At 29.5% G+C, this 17,853-nt stretch overlaps 1 protein-coding gene across 1 annotated transcript; it reads right to left on the minus strand.

The window, feature by feature from the left end:
* Nucleotides 1–1,783: 1,783 nt before the first annotated feature.
* Nucleotides 1,784–4,815, minus strand: Hexim (Hexamethylene bisacetamide inducible). The gene has a single exon (XM_075366399.1). It carries the CDS (start codon nt 4,657–4,659, stop codon nt 3,610–3,612), a length of 1,050 nt encoding a protein of 349 aa, XP_075222514.1. The 5' UTR covers nt 4,660–4,815; the 3' UTR covers nt 1,784–3,609.
* Between the last annotated feature and the right edge of the window lie 13,038 nt (nt 4,816–17,853).

The following is a 17,853-nucleotide window of genomic DNA, read 5'->3' on the forward strand; positions in this document are numbered from 1 at the left end:
TATATATATATATATATATATATATATATTTCACTTAAACACATCACAAGAATTTAAAGGACTCAAGTCAAAAAAGTAAGAAGAGTATTAAAGAAGACACATTAGCCTAATCGTACTCCATTAAAAAAAGACCTAACAGCAACCATTTTAATCAGATTATTTGATATTTCTGTCTACTAAGCAGCAGAGAATTGGAGAAACCACACATGCATTATTTAACACAACAATTAAAGAGATTGCTTGTCCAACATACACTGGGCCTACCAAAATAAGAGCATTTGACTTATTGAAAAAACCCCTGCTTTCAACTTTTTTTAATGACATCTTGTCAGCAAAGCTCAAGGGTAACCAACATTTTAAATTAAACTCAAAAAAAGTAACTATTGATATTCAAACCAAACATTAATTAAACAAAATGTAACTAAATTAAAAATTACCAAATCAATCATACATACATTATCTTACCACTAAAGGTCAGCCTTCTTGGGTCACAGTGTAATGATGACTGCCTAACAAAATTCCTAGAAGTAAAAGAGCTTACCAATTACATAAAATTTACTTTTGTTTGGGTGATAGTAACAATGTACTACAAACAATTTGATTCAAACTCTTCTTCTTGACCAGATAAAAACAATCAAAATTCACAATTTTACAAATTTCATGGAACAAAATCAACTGCCAATTAAGATATACAGTAGATCACATTTTAAATGAACTATAATAAATACAACCTGCACGTCTCTTTTGTTATGACAGTAATTTTGTGTTGCTGTTTTCACATATCTTCAGTAAATGGAAAAAATTGTTTGACATTACAGAGTATTATTACAGGCAAAAAAAGAAAGGGATAGACTAAAATTAAAGGGAGGCAAGGTACTGTAATTATTCATAATGTTAAAATACATCACAATAAAATAATGTTTGTGACCAATAAAATTATGTACCAATGTGTTTTGATGGTTTTTATATTAAATCCAATAAGATATTTCATGTTTATATATATGTGATTTGATGTCATAATGTTGGGCAGCCAAATTGGATTTTGAGTTATAGTTATGCCGGTCCATGGCATATGTGTTCCAAACAGTGTACAGTGAGTGAACACTTCTGCAACATCCATAATTCCAACAAATACCTCACAAAAACATGAAATTTACCTAATAAATATTTTATTTTTTAAAACTAACAGTTTAAAACAATAGTCAATGGATTCTGCTGAAGGAAAGTAAAATTTATAATAATTCATTCATTAAAAGCAGTTCAACAAAAATGTATAACACTAGCCAATTTTCAGTTTTAGCTGTAAGCACTTTACTAATTAGATATCAAACAATACAGTAGAAACATATTTCAGCACAGAAAAACTGGACAATTTAAATTCTATCGTGGAAAATAAATAAATTAATATCAAATAGTAACAAAAAAAGAGATTTATAACTTTTAAATATAGATGTAAAATATTTAAATTCATTTTTATATTTTATAATAATGAATGGGTTTACCAGAAAAAAATGTAATCAAAAAAAATTAGTAAGCAGGTCAAGTTTACCACAAAATAAATTAATTAGTTTCTTTACTTAAAAAAAAAAATAAAAATAAATAAACTTAATTTGACCAATAATTATATTTAATAAAAAAATTTCAATCAAATTTTAAATTTAATCACTACTATAAGTTTAATAATTAATCATTAAGTTATAAATGTAATAATTTTATCATATTCCTTCAAAGATACTTTCATAAAAAAATGTGATGAATGAATAAATAAATAAAGATTCCAAGGAGCTTTAAAAGATTTTATTAACTATATCCTTAGATACAAATTTGGGTGAAACTTTTAAAAAAAATTGTACTTTTTTTTGTTTGCCATTAGAAAATTTCTGATTAAGCCAGGATGTACATTACAAATCAGTCATTCTTTAAGTAAATTTTGAGATTCAGGGCCTACAAAAATCTTTCACATTTCAACAAAAGATCTAAACTTCACAAATAAACTTTCAAATGACACAACAATAGTTCTTACTTTTTTGCAAAATAAACAGTGAAATGGTATTTCTGTAAAGCAACAACTGTACTTGCAGAATAAGAGAATGATCTAATTTAAAGTACTTGAAAACAAAAAAAGGAAATTCATTTAGCGGCACACAAGATAAATTTAAAAAAATTAATGTTAAAAAAAAACATGGATAAGTACTAAAAACAACCCAAAAAAAATTTATATATATAAAAGACATTGTATTTAAACATTTATATAACAATTTTCTGTTACAACCTTTAATATATACTACAAAAAATATTTAATTCAGGCTTTTCAGCTAACATACTGCAATAAAATACTTTCAACAGCTATAATAATTTCCCAATCAATTACCAGAACCATACAAGCTCCATAATTAGAGGTTTGTCATAAAAATAAATATTATAAATAAGAATACGTTTTTTATTATGCAGAAATGTGGAAAGAATGACTTATAAACTACAACACTTTGAATTATTTACATAATATACAGTCAATTTTGAAATAAAAATAGAAACTAAAGATCTATTAAGAGTTATTATTAAAAATACATATGTACAGATAAATAAACCAACAAGAAGACGTTACATATTCACTTTTCATGATTCAAACTCAGCCACTTACAAAGAAAATAACAACAGTAATTATCACACTTTGTTTAGCAACCTCACATGTAATTTTAATATAAATTCTTACTCAAATTTGATGTTATACCATATTCATTAAAAATAATTAACGGTCTGCACACACTAAAAAGAATCTTTTGAAAAAAAAATTTATATGTGAAAGTGATGCATTTCTAATCTGTAAGCTAATAAAACTTGTTCTAAGCATATAATTTTAAATAGACTTAATTATCCTCTCAATGTGGCACAAGTAGGCCTTAATACTATCATATTAGCCTTTTAATTTGTGAAAATTTAAGGTTACCATTGTAAGTATTTAATTAAAAAGTAAATTTAATGGCCAAACCACTAGCAATCAAAACATTTAATGTAAATGTAAAAACATGTAGCCTACCGAACAATAAATGAGAAGGATAGAAATTAGTTTTTTAAGTGACTACATATTCACAAACATAATCTTTTAACTTATAAAATAATAAATTACAAAACACCAATAACCATGAAACTAAACATTTTAGGCTAATAGTAAATAACCTGTCATAAAACATTTTCATTACAAAATAATCTTTTAGCCAATATTTTGAAATTCATTTTAAAATACAAATTCACCTTTCATCAAAAACCTAAGTGACAAATTATTTAATTTTCCAAAAATTAACACAATAAAATTATTTTTCAAGTTTTCATAAGCTAACACAAATTAGATGACATTAATGCTGGTGGCTGAATTCAAAAAAAAAATTATTGAAAGAATTCTGTTAAAAAACTATACTCAAAGTGAAACTATATTTCTCAAAAAAAAAGCTCAACAATCTTAAGAAAATTAAGCTTAATACTCACAGTAGTTCTGAAATGTAAACAATAAAAAAACAACTACACACACTGAATCATACTTCCTCTTCAAAAAAAAATTAAATTACATATAAACAATATTTATAGTACAAATGTTTCACAAAAATTACCATTTCATGTTACATCTTCACTTTCCATACTACAAATACCTTGTGGAACCATCAATCCATTGTTCAGGTTAGGTTCATTTAAATCATCAATATTTTCATCAACTTCCTCATATTTCACTTCATTGTCACTTCCACTAGCACTTGATGCACTACTATCAGAAGACGATGAACTATCACTTTCAGAATCCACAGAACTTACAGAAGAAGATCTATTTTGCCTTTGTAACCTCTCATTTTCAGCCATCAGTTGTTCGTTTAATAATTTCAACTTTTCAATCTCTTTTTCATAGTCTGCAGCCGTTTTACCTTTATCAACCAACTTCCTATCATTTTCACCTCTATCATTAACAATTTCTTTCAATTCAGGCTCATTCTGGGAACCTAATCTTTGTTCTAGAATATCGATCTTGGTTTCAAGATGTAGAACATGTTGTATTAATTCCGGTTTCGACATACTCTGTAAAGATTCGGCGTGAAGATCTTGATACGTGTTTGAAAATTCTTTGGTAAGAAATTCTTCTTCGTCTTCCGGTGAAGAATAAAAATAGTCTTCATCTGAATCGGCGCTAGTAAAACTAGAATCTCTGACTCTTGGTGGTCTGTTAAGGTTACCAAAATTTGAAGCCGCGTTAGCTTCGTTAGCTTTGTTGGCTGTCGCCTGAAGACGTTCGTCTAACTCTTTCAACTGTAAATCTTTGTGATCCTCCATTAAAAACTGATTGGTATTGTTTGGTGCAACAGGCTGTCTGTTTCTAAATCTTGAACAATTGTTAGTACGACTTTTCGGATAATTTTTCACACGAGTTACCGTAACTTCTTTGTTATATGGCTTTTTTCTCTTCGGTTTTCCTCTTCGAGTTTTCTTCTTTCTTTCACAATGATCTCCATCGAAATCCTTCGCGGTCTGTTTTAAATTACAGTTGTGATTATCGGCACCAGATGGCAGTGCAGAAAAATTAATCTGCTCTAGGCATTTAACGTCACCACGATCCGTCATATTGCGCCTCAAATTATCATTTCGCTTGGTAACATCACTATTTTGTTCAGCACTCATAACTTAAGTCTTATAAAAACGTTTAAAACACATAAAATCTTTCACTCTGCATGATAATCAATAACACTAACACCACTAACCAACGACGCAATATACAATGGCCTAACAGCAATAACTACTCCCATTGCAATGACTAGTTCAACATGTAGCCGCTGTAAGCGTTGCCGTATACAATTTCTCCCTTATCCCCCCGTTCACACCAACCGTAACAACACTAAGCTCAATCGCGTCCCTCTTCTTTGCCTTGTTATTTAGATTATTAAAAAAAAATCGGTAATAACAGTCAAAAACCGTCATACATTAATAGAACAGCGAATTATAGTTAGTATTGCATTAATTTCAAAATGTACTTGTCATTGAACGTAAATAATAAAAAAGGATATTCATTACATTTTTATCAAATCAATACTTCACTATTAAAGAATACATGTCTCAGAATAGAAAATAATAAAAAGACGTGAACAAAAATTTTACGGTATGTAAACGATTCTATATCTTTCGATGGGTAAAGCTAATGTGCCATTTTATTAAACTAAGCAACAGCTGACTAGGTGGATGATGTTTCGTATTCCTTATAATAACTTTTGCTTCCTATCTGACATTAATTTTTTTAAGTAGTACAAAAAAGTAAAACCAACGGCGATCTGTATAACGCATGCAGCGAGTTAACTGTCACACTAGATGTAGCGTTTACAATCATAAAATATATTATGTACAAGTTTACATAAAACGTTAGTTAACGTTGTTACATTAGCTATAATGGTATGTTTAATAATGTTCATGTAAAATATTTACAGTCTATTATATAATACGTCAAAATGTAATATTACGGGTATGAAATTATTATTGTGGCTTATAAAGGTGGCCTGTTTAATACGACAAAACGATCACCGTAATAAGCGACTTCCTTTTTATAGATTGTGCTATAGAAAAGGAAATTACAATTAATTAATTCCCTGCGCTAAAGTTCCATCACCTTTGGACGCATGGCTTTTAAATATCTATAACTTCTCATTGATATACTGGTAAATAATTTATGAAATTTATTATATTTAATCGCTAATAACGAAGGTAACTTTTTGTTTTAATATTAAGACATGTAGCTTAAAGATTTTTATTTACAAGTAAATCTATGAAACCCATGAATAGGTTTTATTTAGCAGTTCGTCGTTTTCACCGCTTACTGCAAGGACACGTAATTTGACAGATACAATTTGTTATCCTTTCTAATATCGGGTAATTTTTGTTGTCTAAACAAGAGTAGTAAATTTCACCCACTTTTAAAAATTATCTTTTTTTTAATGTAATATAAATCGATTGATGTTAAAAAATAAAATCAATATTACATATGATCTATTATTAAATTATAATTGCGAATCAACTACACTACGTAGTATATTAGTATTATACTATATCGAATTCATACTGGCGAAAAATGACTAGAACTAATGCCGTAAGAACATCTGAATTTAATATAAACTGGGCAATTAGAAACCGAGAATTAATGCGCGTTTTCCAGTGATAAACGAGGTACCTTACTGCAGATTTCGTATCCGCATAATTCATTTTTTACTGCGTTTAACTAATAAAAGAAATTTCAAAATATATTTATTCCGATACGTGTTAAGTTCTTTTTTATAATCTAATAAAAAAATGTTACAATTTCTTTTTGTTGGATAAAGAAGATGAACTAGGGAATTTGATAACGTAAAGACCATATCGATTCAGTTGCAGGGTCACAGTAGTGTTCCGCTACGAGTCATATTACATGCAATATACGACTATTAAATTACAGTCAGACAATTATTTAACGAAAACAAAACCAATAGGTATCCAATCAATGCGTATCTTTTATTTTTTTTTTTTATACGTATACTATATGCTGGATTTATATGATAACATTTCCCCCACGTCATTCCAGCTATAATACTATCAGCGATAAATCCGTTGTAACATGCACATGTTCTTATTACGTTCTCTCCCCAAACATAATACTATAGAAACTGGAGTCATAACAGAGTATATACTAATAGAAATAATATGGTTTTTCAACGACAACTGACGAACTAGGACGGCTTTCAAATCGGTGCTTTGTGTGTTGCCCTCTTCCCCCTCTCTACAAGTAGCACACACACACACACACACACACACACACACACACAGAGTGACAGAGTGAACGTGTAGGAACCCCCTCTACACATACACCACAATGCCTGCTGCACAGCCACACAACACAAGCATCTTTACGAATCATAAACGTGGGCATTATGTAGTAGTGTAGCTTCTCGTCAGTTACGTTTTATGGTAAGTCTAGTCCAATCTTGCTTAACATACGCACAGGAACTGTTAGCAGCTAGTTTGTGCGCACACGCACACTACGCATACGGAATACGCGTTCTACAGCACGCACACAAGACAGCCTACACGATTATAAACAAATGAATACGCAATACAACAAACAAAATAAACAGGATCCCTTAATCATATGCGGAGAAAGTTACACTTCACATCTATCATCCTTTGATAACATTTAAAAGTAATAAAGGTTAACGTACCAAACCCACTATGCCGATTTTGATTTAAAAATTCAATATTTTGTTTACATAACGACATATTTGTTGCAAATCCGTTTACGTCTCTACTTCTAAAAATACATTTAATTTTAAAAAATCTTGAACTTTAGTATTTTTAAAAAATATTCTTCCCGACAAAACCTTGTATAATAAATAATGAAACAACACTACTCGCGGTTTAGACCATTTTATTTTCACTGTCCAATGATATTGGCTTACTCAAAACTCTTCAGCGTTCTTCCGTAATCTTGCTTGAACAAATAAAATTTTTTTGAAATCAGTAAAGTTTTCAACTTTCAGTTTACGTCCGTTTGGTACATTTAAAATAACATAATGTTTTGTTTTTTTTTTCAGTGTCCAATACATCGTACCAGCCTAGTCACCAGAAAACCAAGTTTCCGTCTTAAATGAACGACGGAAAGTTAAGTCTTAATGAACTAGCAATTTTGACCCACCGGGTTGGTCTAGTGGTGAACACGTCTTCCCAAATCAACTGATTTGGAAGTCGAGAGTTCCAGTGTTCAAGTCCTAGTAAAGTCAGTTGTTTTTACACGGATTTGAATACTAGATCGTGGATATCGGTGTTCTTTGGTGGTTGGGTTTCAATTAACCACACATCTCAGGAATTGTCGAACTGAGACTGTACAAGACTACACTTCATTTACTTTCATACATATCATCCTCATTCATCCTCTGAAGTTAATACCTGAACGGTAATTCCCGGAGGCTAAACAGGAAAAAGAACGAAGAACTCAATTTTAAGTACAAGTGTTAGCTTTTCGTCTCTTTAACAGTAACTTTCAGCCAATGGTTTTAATAAACCGTTGCTACTAGTTTGCCGTATTGAAAAATGAAGTTTTAATTGTTCCGATGACTTCTTCAGTTTACGGCACCAACATTTACGATTCTCATAACGTTTAACGTTTAAAAATATAAAATATACTTACGCATTGATTGGATACCTATTTATTGGTTTTGTTTTCGTTAACTAATTGTTATAACGTTTTAAATCATTTACGATTTAAAATAATTCGAAGAAAATTGTAATACCCTCATTCTATTTTATTAAATAGGAAGATATAATAAGATGCCAAAATTATTTCTGCTTCAATAACCTAATTATACATTAACACTATCTCTGGTTCTGAATCTTCAATTTAAAATACCTTATTACTCTTGACGGTAGAGAAATAACCTATTTTCTTTTGGTATAATCTTGTTGCATCCTTGTTTATTTCCATAACAACGGAAAAAATGCTTTAAATACGTTTTTACCACTGAATAAGTCATTTCTAGAGCAGATTACAATAAGCATTGAGATATTAACACTCTTTTGGAACCTATTAATTTGGTCTTATATTTTATAAGTCAAGTTTTTTAAACAGTCTTCAGTTTTATGGCTTTTTTAAAATTAAATTTCAATACCATAATTTCACTAGATCTGTTGATAAGTAACAAGATATATATTATATAGCAGTAAGTGAAGTTTACAAATTCCTAGCGACGTATACGTAAGACGTATATTAAAAAAAAATCAATATCTATTTTCCCTCAGTTTTATAATTCCAGGAATACTCTCTTCATCATTCCTTACAAACCATTTCTTAAACTTCTATCTCGACCTATTTTTATTTTCACGGAATTCGTATTGTCAAAGAGTATACGTAATTTTCTACAATCAATATCGACTCACACTAAGTATATAAGACAGATTCCATTTTTGTTTACAAGCTTTCGGTAATAATTTCCGAATTTAATGGAATTTGTTGACAAATGTATTAGAAGAAAATTATTAAAAAAATAATACGCTACAATATGGTTTATGAAATTATATTTCAATAAGTATTTAAGGAAAAAAATTACAATTCACAAAAAGCGGAAATAATTTTCAAAAACTCTTTCCCAGTAGACTTGTAAATTAAATATATCATGATTCATAAAAATTTAAACAACCTCATAAATATATAAAAATTATTAAAAAAAAAAAATCGAAGGAAATTCCAAAATAAGTGTAAGTGATCATGAATAACCAAATGGAATATTGAACTCTCTGAAGTCCGGGATATACCTTTTACATGCAAGAAATAGAAAAAAATTACATTCAAACGGCAAACTAAGACTTTCTTTTCTTTTCTGTTTAGCCTCCTGGAATTAGCGTTCAGGTATTACTTGAGAGGATGAATGAAGATGATATGTATCAGTGTAAATGAAGTGTAGTCTTGTACAGTCTCAGTTCGACCATTCCTGAAATGTGTGAATAATTGAAACCCAACCACCAAAGAACACCGGTATCCTCGATCTAGTATTCAAATCCGTACTTGGACTTCTTTACTAGGACTTGAACGCTGGAACTCTGGATTGCCAAATCAGCTAATTTGGGAAGGCACGTTCACCACTAGACCAACCCGGTGGGTTGGCAAACTAAGACTGCTGGTATGCAAGTTTACGTAAGAGTTGCAAACTTAATTTGATATTTAAAATTTTGTAACAACATACCAATCTGAATTGTGAGATAATTTTTTTTTTTAAACTTAATTGTAAACGTTACCAGACATCTTAGCGACCATCCTTAGTGCCGAGTGATGCTGTTTTTACATTAGCTTACCTCTTGCAATGTTTTAAACATATTAAGAATGTAGTGGAAAAATATGCGTGATTTGAATTGTCTGTCCATTCAGTATACAGTTTTGTATGTTTAAATATTTCATAATGTTTAAAGACAGGGTCTTTTTTGTATTAATAAAAATACCTTTAATTCTGGTCGATACGTAATATAGATCACGTCAGGAAAGACAGTTATATTATTACATGAATAGGAAAAGTAACTGCTAATATTTCCCTTGCTAAACCTTTCATCAAAGCAACATCATAGAATCAATAATTAACTGGAAAAAAAATATTTGTGATTGAAATATTAAATATAAATTATTTGAAATATGACATGAAATAATGCTAAGGTAAATTTACATCCCACCCTCCGTGGAACGAGTGATAGCATCTCAGCCTTTCATCCGGACTTCCCGGGTTCGAATCCCAATCAAATTGCCATTTCATCGCAAGACCTAACGGTGGTCCCGAAGGCTAAAAAAAGAGGTAAATTTACATGATGATATTAAATATTAAAAAAAGCAAAATAATTCATACTTCAGAAAGCGTTAACGAAAATTATTTCAGCACATATTGATTATGTACACACCGAACGGGATTCAGAGAATTCAGTATTTTTTTAAACTGATTTAATTACTATTATTTAAAAATTTATTGTTAGAGTATTATTGTTTTTGTAAAAGTAAATCTCTTAATTGAATTTTAAATAAATTGATAGGAAAATGTTTTAAACACAACGATAATTTATGAAAAATACCATCGGATGGATAATAAGGCATTTTTTCATAAACAGTGTGTTGAGTTGTACGAAACCAGACACAACAGTTATGTTGTCTGGTTTGGTAGAAGTGGCTATTATTTTTTAAGAATAAATGATTATTCTTGTTAACAAAGATTGTATATTTATAAATATAAACCCGACGATAAATTAAAATTTTTAATTTTCTAAATAACGGTCAACATGATCCATGTTTATAGGCGCCAAACAATGATTTGACGGCCAATTTTTGTATCTCAAAAACTCCTTCTGACTTTTTGACGTAACCCCCAAGAGATGATATACTTTAAACGGGAATAAACTTAAGTATAATAAATATTTTAAAATGATTACAACCTCAGCGTTTTATTAAGGCGCTTCTAAGTAAACCAGTAAAGGTTGATTCTTTTGTAAACGAAATCAATTGAATCAACCCGAGAGAATTTTTCATTTATTAGAACACCCAAAAATTTCGCTTTTTAGGAAGTAGAAAAACTATTATTATTAATGCGAATTCTATCCAGCGATCAACACTGTTAAGTCAGGAACTACCAATAAAAAGCACAATGCAATGGCTTTATTCATACTTAAAGTTAGATGATATTGTTTAAGTGTATACAATACATATACGTAAAGAATATCAAGGTTGTACTTAATGTTAGTGATTTATGTCAACGAGATGTTTAATAAATGTTGACCCAATGCTGGTATTGAGAGTTTTTTGGTGTTATTGTATCTTTGTTTAAAACTACCTCCACCGTTATAAAATATTATTCAATCGGTACGGTTTAGTTTATATTTTCAAATGACGTTATATTTATTTGATTATAATCTGTACCGTATACAATAATAAAAAGTTTTAAATTTATGAGCTTCAAAACCGCCAGCTCCACCCGGATTATTCCTCATTTATATTCCAAATATTGGTATGAATTTATGAAAATTTCTTTTTAAACTGAGCCGAAGATGATACCTGATATAACCTTACTTAAAACAATAAATCTAGTAAGACGAATATTTTATTTGAATGTTTTTTATGCGTGATACTGAATCGATCGATCCATTAACTTTACTTTCCCGTCTAGCGCTACAGCAGAGCTACAGCTTTAGAAGGGAAACTAATTGTAACCGGTCCAATTTGGGCATATGCGGTTTTCACCCATCTTTACGTTTTGAGAGTTCGAAGGTTCAAGTCCTAGTAAAGGCAGTTACTTTTATACGGATTTGAATCCTAGATCGTGGATACAAGTGTTCTTTGACGGTTGAGTTTCAATTAGCCACACATTTCAGGAATGATCGACCTGACACTGTACAAGACTATATTTCATTTGCATATCAAACTCATGCATCCTCTGAAGTAATACCCTACAGTGGTTCCGGAGACTAAACGGAAAAAGAAAACCACCAAAGAACACCGGTATCCACGATCTAGTATTCAAATCGGTATAAAAGTAACTGTCTTTACTAGGATTTAAACCTCAGAACTACTGTAGTATTTGCTATGTTGTAACGTCACAGGCGAGCGGTAGAATTAAATAAACTAATGATATTTAAAGTGCAAAAAAGTATTCAAGGGAACGCTAGTACCGCCATACCCGCGAGAATGAAATACGGTATGCGCGCGCGCTTTAGTTAGAATCATTGAATTAAATAGACAAAAAATATCATATTTAAATAAAATTATAAATATTTTAAATTAAGTTGTGTGTGTAAGCTGTGCATCAGAAAAAAAGCCGCGTGGCAGGAAAGTCCTGCAACTGTGCTGTCAGTTTTTTTTAAATTTTGAATCATACCCTGAACAATTTTGTGAACCAGAGGATCTGATGGGCTCAAAACGCAGAAATCAACATTTAGATTGTATTTTTATGTATACCAAAAATAATATCAGTCGGTCCAGTAGTTTTTAAATTTTGTATGTCTTTCTTTTTGAGGCTCGTGGGCACATTTCTAACACTGTGAATGGTTTAAAACCTAACGGAAGTCAATTAAATTCAACTGGGCGGTTTTGACATGCTTTAATAAAAAGACAGATTTTTCATTCTTATTAATATAGAATTTTTCTGAGCATATTTGCTAAGTTTTCACCAAGAACATAACAAAAATCCAAACCAATCTTCTTGGAATCGGATAACATTAATCCCTGTAATAAATAAACAGTAAATAACAAAAATATTGCAAAAAAATAATAACAAAATGAGGTTAAATTATAGTCTTTGTATATTTTTTATTCAGATTCAAATATGTTTCAAGGTAAAATATATAGTTTATTTTAAATCTAATTACTATTATAATACACGAATTAATTACCGTATCGCTAGGTTATTTTTATATAAAGAATAAACTTTTAAAATGTTCAGCTTGGTGGTACAGTTTTAATGGAATATAAATCAATGCTATGGGAGAATTACAAATGGATGACGTTCGAACTTCAATCACGTCACGTCCATTGCATTAAAAATATGTGGTTCAGTAATTTTTGGATTATGTAAAAAAAAAAAATATATACTGACGATCATCTTGGTTGAAATTTAAATATTTTTTGTTAATAACAGTACGGTACCGTCGTTGTTAATCTAATTTATAAAATAGATCAGATTATAAATAGATAATTTATCAAGTATTATTTGATACCAACTTTTTGAACAAAAAAAAAAAAAAAATGGTGATCTATTTTATAACTTTAATGTCTCAGAATCTTTCGTTGTATGTTATTTGACAGAAATATTTTTTTTTAATTTCATAATTATCTAAACAAAATTTTATTTGGTTGTAACTTGAAGTTTGAGAATAGCAAATTCGTTCGAAAAGAAAATCGACTGAAGACAGCTATTATTTTCCCATTTGTTTTATATGAATAAAGAATCTTGTATCATTTCAAAATTTTTTTATCTATCTTCTATTCTGATCTTTTGGAATACAAGTTATAGACAAATAAGATTTAAAGAAAAATAATCTTAGTCGAGAAACAAAAGTTATATTTGTTATCGGCTGTTGGCTAACAACATAACTTTAAAATACAAATCGTTTATTAATGAAGTGTATTTGTTTTAATTACCGACTGAATGGATCGAAGGATTAGCAAACAGCTTAGTACTTTCAGCGCTTGAAATTTATCTGTTTAAAGATAACATTTGTAATGGCTTAACAGTAACTGTAACAATTTGCATGATCGACTGAATGAACACCAAATGAAATAATTATTTAACAAAAAATATTGATAGAAAATGATTAGATACCACAAGGAACAACACTACCGTAATAGCCATTTTGTGAAATTACTTATTCAAAAAGTTTTTTTTCGAATTAATCTTTCGATTATATTTTTCGTTAAATCTACAGTAGGAAAGATTCTAGAAAAATAAATTAATGAAATTACGAATTAAAATCATTCTAAATAACTTTGTTATGATAAGATATGATATAGTGACGATCGATCATTAGAAAATAAATTAGCATTTTATTAGCAGATTATGAAAAAAAAAAATATTCATTCAGATGCATAACACTCGTATCTTATTTAATAAAAATTCTTACTTGGTACGTTCCACTGTTTTCTTATAAAAACATGTTACAACTTGCCTTTATATATTTTCTTATGTGCGTCATCAGATTGTTTTTATTCTCCTAATTTTTCTAAGCAGTTTATTAAACTATAAATCAGATCAATGGTGCAGTTGCATCCAAAAAAGAAAGGTACTGGACTTAAAAAAGCTCTGGCTTTTGTTTATTTATTTTATAACAGTAACTAATATAAAGCTAAACAGATATAAGGTAATTATATTTCTCTACTGCTTACCCGATCTTTGAAACTAGAAAAATTCCATTATTTAAAACAATTTATTTTAACTTGAAATGGGATCACTTAAGACAAATAGATAATAAACGATTAAAATTAAAGAGAAAATATTTTTAAAAAAATAGCACACAACTTTTTTGTAAACACAAAACTACTTTTTTAAATTTATCGAACAAAATTATCCAATTATGGTTAATATAAAAATAGAACCGGATTTGATAAGTATCAAGCCTGTATTGTTGATTTAATTCAGAAAGTTTTGAACTGGAATTTAGTATCAACTGTTTCACCCTTTTCTATTCCAACGAGATTTAAATAGCTTGTCACACGAAATAGTTTATTATATCAAAATACGGTTTATTTAAACGAGTTTGGTAAACAGGTTGATATCATTTAAATAAGGCAATAAAAAAAGATTTTTTTTACTTTTATCTGATTAATATCCAATAATCAATAAATATTTTCATAATATTAATAACAAACAAATGCGAAAAATAAAAGCAAATTAAAACATTTCACTAAAATATTTAAAATATAATTTTTTCTATGAGTTTACATAATTTTAATACATATTTTTTTTGTTTAACAAACAATGAAATATTATGGAGCAAAGGAAGATCTCCATGAAATTTAGCAATCACCTTATTTTCTGACATATCGTATTTGGAAATATAACAAGTATGATTTTACCCGATAAGTCCCTTACCGCAAGGTTCAGTTTTTATACTATCCCGGACAGGTCTAACGGCCTAATAAACAGTCACCATTAAACCTCAATTAAACGCGTAGATGATATATATGAATGTAAATGAAGCGTAGTCTTGAACAGCCTCAGGTCGACCATTCCTACCCACCGGGTTGGTCTAGTGGTGAACGCGTCTTCCCAAATCAACTGATTTGGAAGTCGAGAGTTCCAGTGTTCAAGTCCTAGTAAAGTCAGTTGTTTTTACACGGATTTGAATACTAGATCGTGGATATCGGTGTTCTTTGATGGTTGGGTTTCAATTAACCACACATCTCAGGAATGGTCGAACTGAGACTGTACAAGACTACAATTCATTTACTTTCATACATATCACCCTCATTCATCCTCTAAAGTATTATCTGAACGGTAGTTAACGGAGACTAAACAGGAAAAGAAAGGTCGACCGTTCCTGAGATGTATAATTAATTGAAATCCAAATACTAAAGAACAGCAGATCAACGATCTAGTATTCAAATCCGTATAAAACTGTCTTTACTAGTATTTGACTATAAAAATTCTCGTCTTCAAAATCAGCCGATTTCTGAGACAATTCACCACTAAATCAACCCGGTGGGTAAGGCATCCATCCTACCACAATCCATTCCATCAAGCATATCTCCGTGGCGAAGTGGTAGCGTCTCGGTCTTTTATTCGGAGATCCCTGGTTCGAATTCCGGTCACGTGTGATATTTTTCATACACTACAAAATTCCATTTTCATATTCCATGTAAAAGCTTCTATGTAAATTCATCAGCCGAAATATAAATAAATAAATATCTCCAAGCAGAATTGGAGAAACGTATTGCCAATTAAAAATCTTGCATAGATCAGCTTAAATAAAATGCTATAAAAAATTATTTTCTTCAGATATTAAAGAAGCATTTGAAATGAGGTTACTATATCCTTCATAAAAATCCTCTTCAAACCCAATTGTCACCAACAATTTCTATCAGGAATTATGTGGCATGAAGTATTCAACAGAAGTATGTAAACCACTGAACCAAATCCCCCTCACGTGAAGGTAATATTCGCGTGTTACTTGTGGGTGATTTTCTTCAACAAGGACTTTAAAATAGCTTAAGAGATTCCAAAGTAATTTTGAATGATTGTTCCTTAAACCTTAATGCGTTTTTTACAAAAAAAAACTGACACAAGTCAGGCAATCGAGAAGAAAATCTACAGCACGTACTTTAAAAATTTCAGTTTTTTGCTACTACGTTCGAGTTTCTTTTAAAGAAAGAACAGAATTTTTCAGGAAAAGATTACACTCTTTAATTCGGATTGAAGATAATAGGAAATTAATAAGCCAAGATTAAATGTACTAATCTAACGAAAGAATGAAAAAAGAGCAGGAATTTTGAATAGTCAATTATAAGACATAGACAGTAAATTTAGTAATTGTCCGATCAACCTTCGTATTTTTCAACGTTACAAATCATACGTTTCTTGTTAGTATTTAAAACGCTTATTTAATATACAAAAAGTAGAGTGAATTTAGAATTAAATTAAAAATTATACTAATGCAAAAAGAATGTTCTAAAAAACATTTTAATGGGCTACATCAGTTTTGGCGGCGAAACAAGGACAATAAGAATGCAAGAAAGACGATATAAAGAGACGTTAAGATGAATAGGAGAAAGGATATTTCTGACACAAAAATAAAATCTTTTTTTATGAGCCGTGATTAGGAAATGTGATATTAAATGGAAGGTTCAGATTAAAAATGCTACGGGAAGAGAAAAATTAGCACATAGAACAGAAATTAATAACAGAAGGATAGGTATATTTAATTGATCAGATTAAGACAAAATTAAAAGGACCTCTCCCATGGTTTTTTATTTGTGTTTCATGATAAATTCTCTTTCCCCTGATTGGTTCATTTTACAATAAGTACAATACAAGAATCCTAATCTAGAACCCTTCATGTATAAGAGATATAGTGAAAAAAAATAGTCTAGTCACTACAACTTAGGCTACCTCTAATTTATTCTGAAACATGAACAATTTCAAGTTGTTCATTGATCAAACTAAGTAAACACCTCCCATAGACATCTCAGTTTATTTTCTCGATTGAAAAAATAAGATAAATTTTTTAGTAAAAGATTACATTATTTTAATATAAATTTTCAATACTTTGAATAAATAAAAAAAAAAATTATACAAGGAACTCGAAAGCTTAACGGATACCCCCATTTTATGTTATCTATACATTCTATTTTATGAATATATAGATAACATCGTTTTTATGTTAGTAAGTTTGTACTTAAATAAGTTTTGAATAGATAATATGATAACTTAAACTGGTAAAGATGAAAACTAATCTAATTTCCGTTTCATCCTATAAGAACCAATTTGAAAAAAAACAACATGAGAATATTAAAATTTATAATATTTTACTTATCTACTTAAGATAGATTAAAAGCGACCATTTCTTTCGAAAGAATGTTCATAAGTTTAGCCTCATCAGCATATTATAAAAAAAAAAAAAAATACCACCAAAAATTAGGAGTAAATAAACAGGAATACGAAGTTAGTTAAATTACTCGTATGTTGACAACCTACATGTGTCAATTAGCGAAGATATCTATAAACCAGGTAAGTAAAACATTCGATTACGTTTTTTGTAATTCGTCAGCATCACTGAAAAGAAAAAAAAAATTGTACTAATAATTTTTAATTCTTATTTTTTCAACCGAGAAAATAAACTGAGACGTCT

Source organism: Lycorma delicatula, chromosome 5 (assembly GCF_047948215.1).
Source record: "Lycorma delicatula isolate Av1 chromosome 5, ASM4794821v1, whole genome shotgun sequence".
NCBI classification, from domain to species: Eukaryota; Metazoa; Arthropoda; class Insecta; order Hemiptera; family Fulgoridae; genus Lycorma; species Lycorma delicatula.

Excerpts from the sequence above, each read along its gene's own strand:
- Hexim (XM_075366399.1), bottom strand. The coding sequence starts at position 4,659 with ATGAGTGCTGAACAAAATAGTGATGTTACCAAGCGAAATGATAATTTG.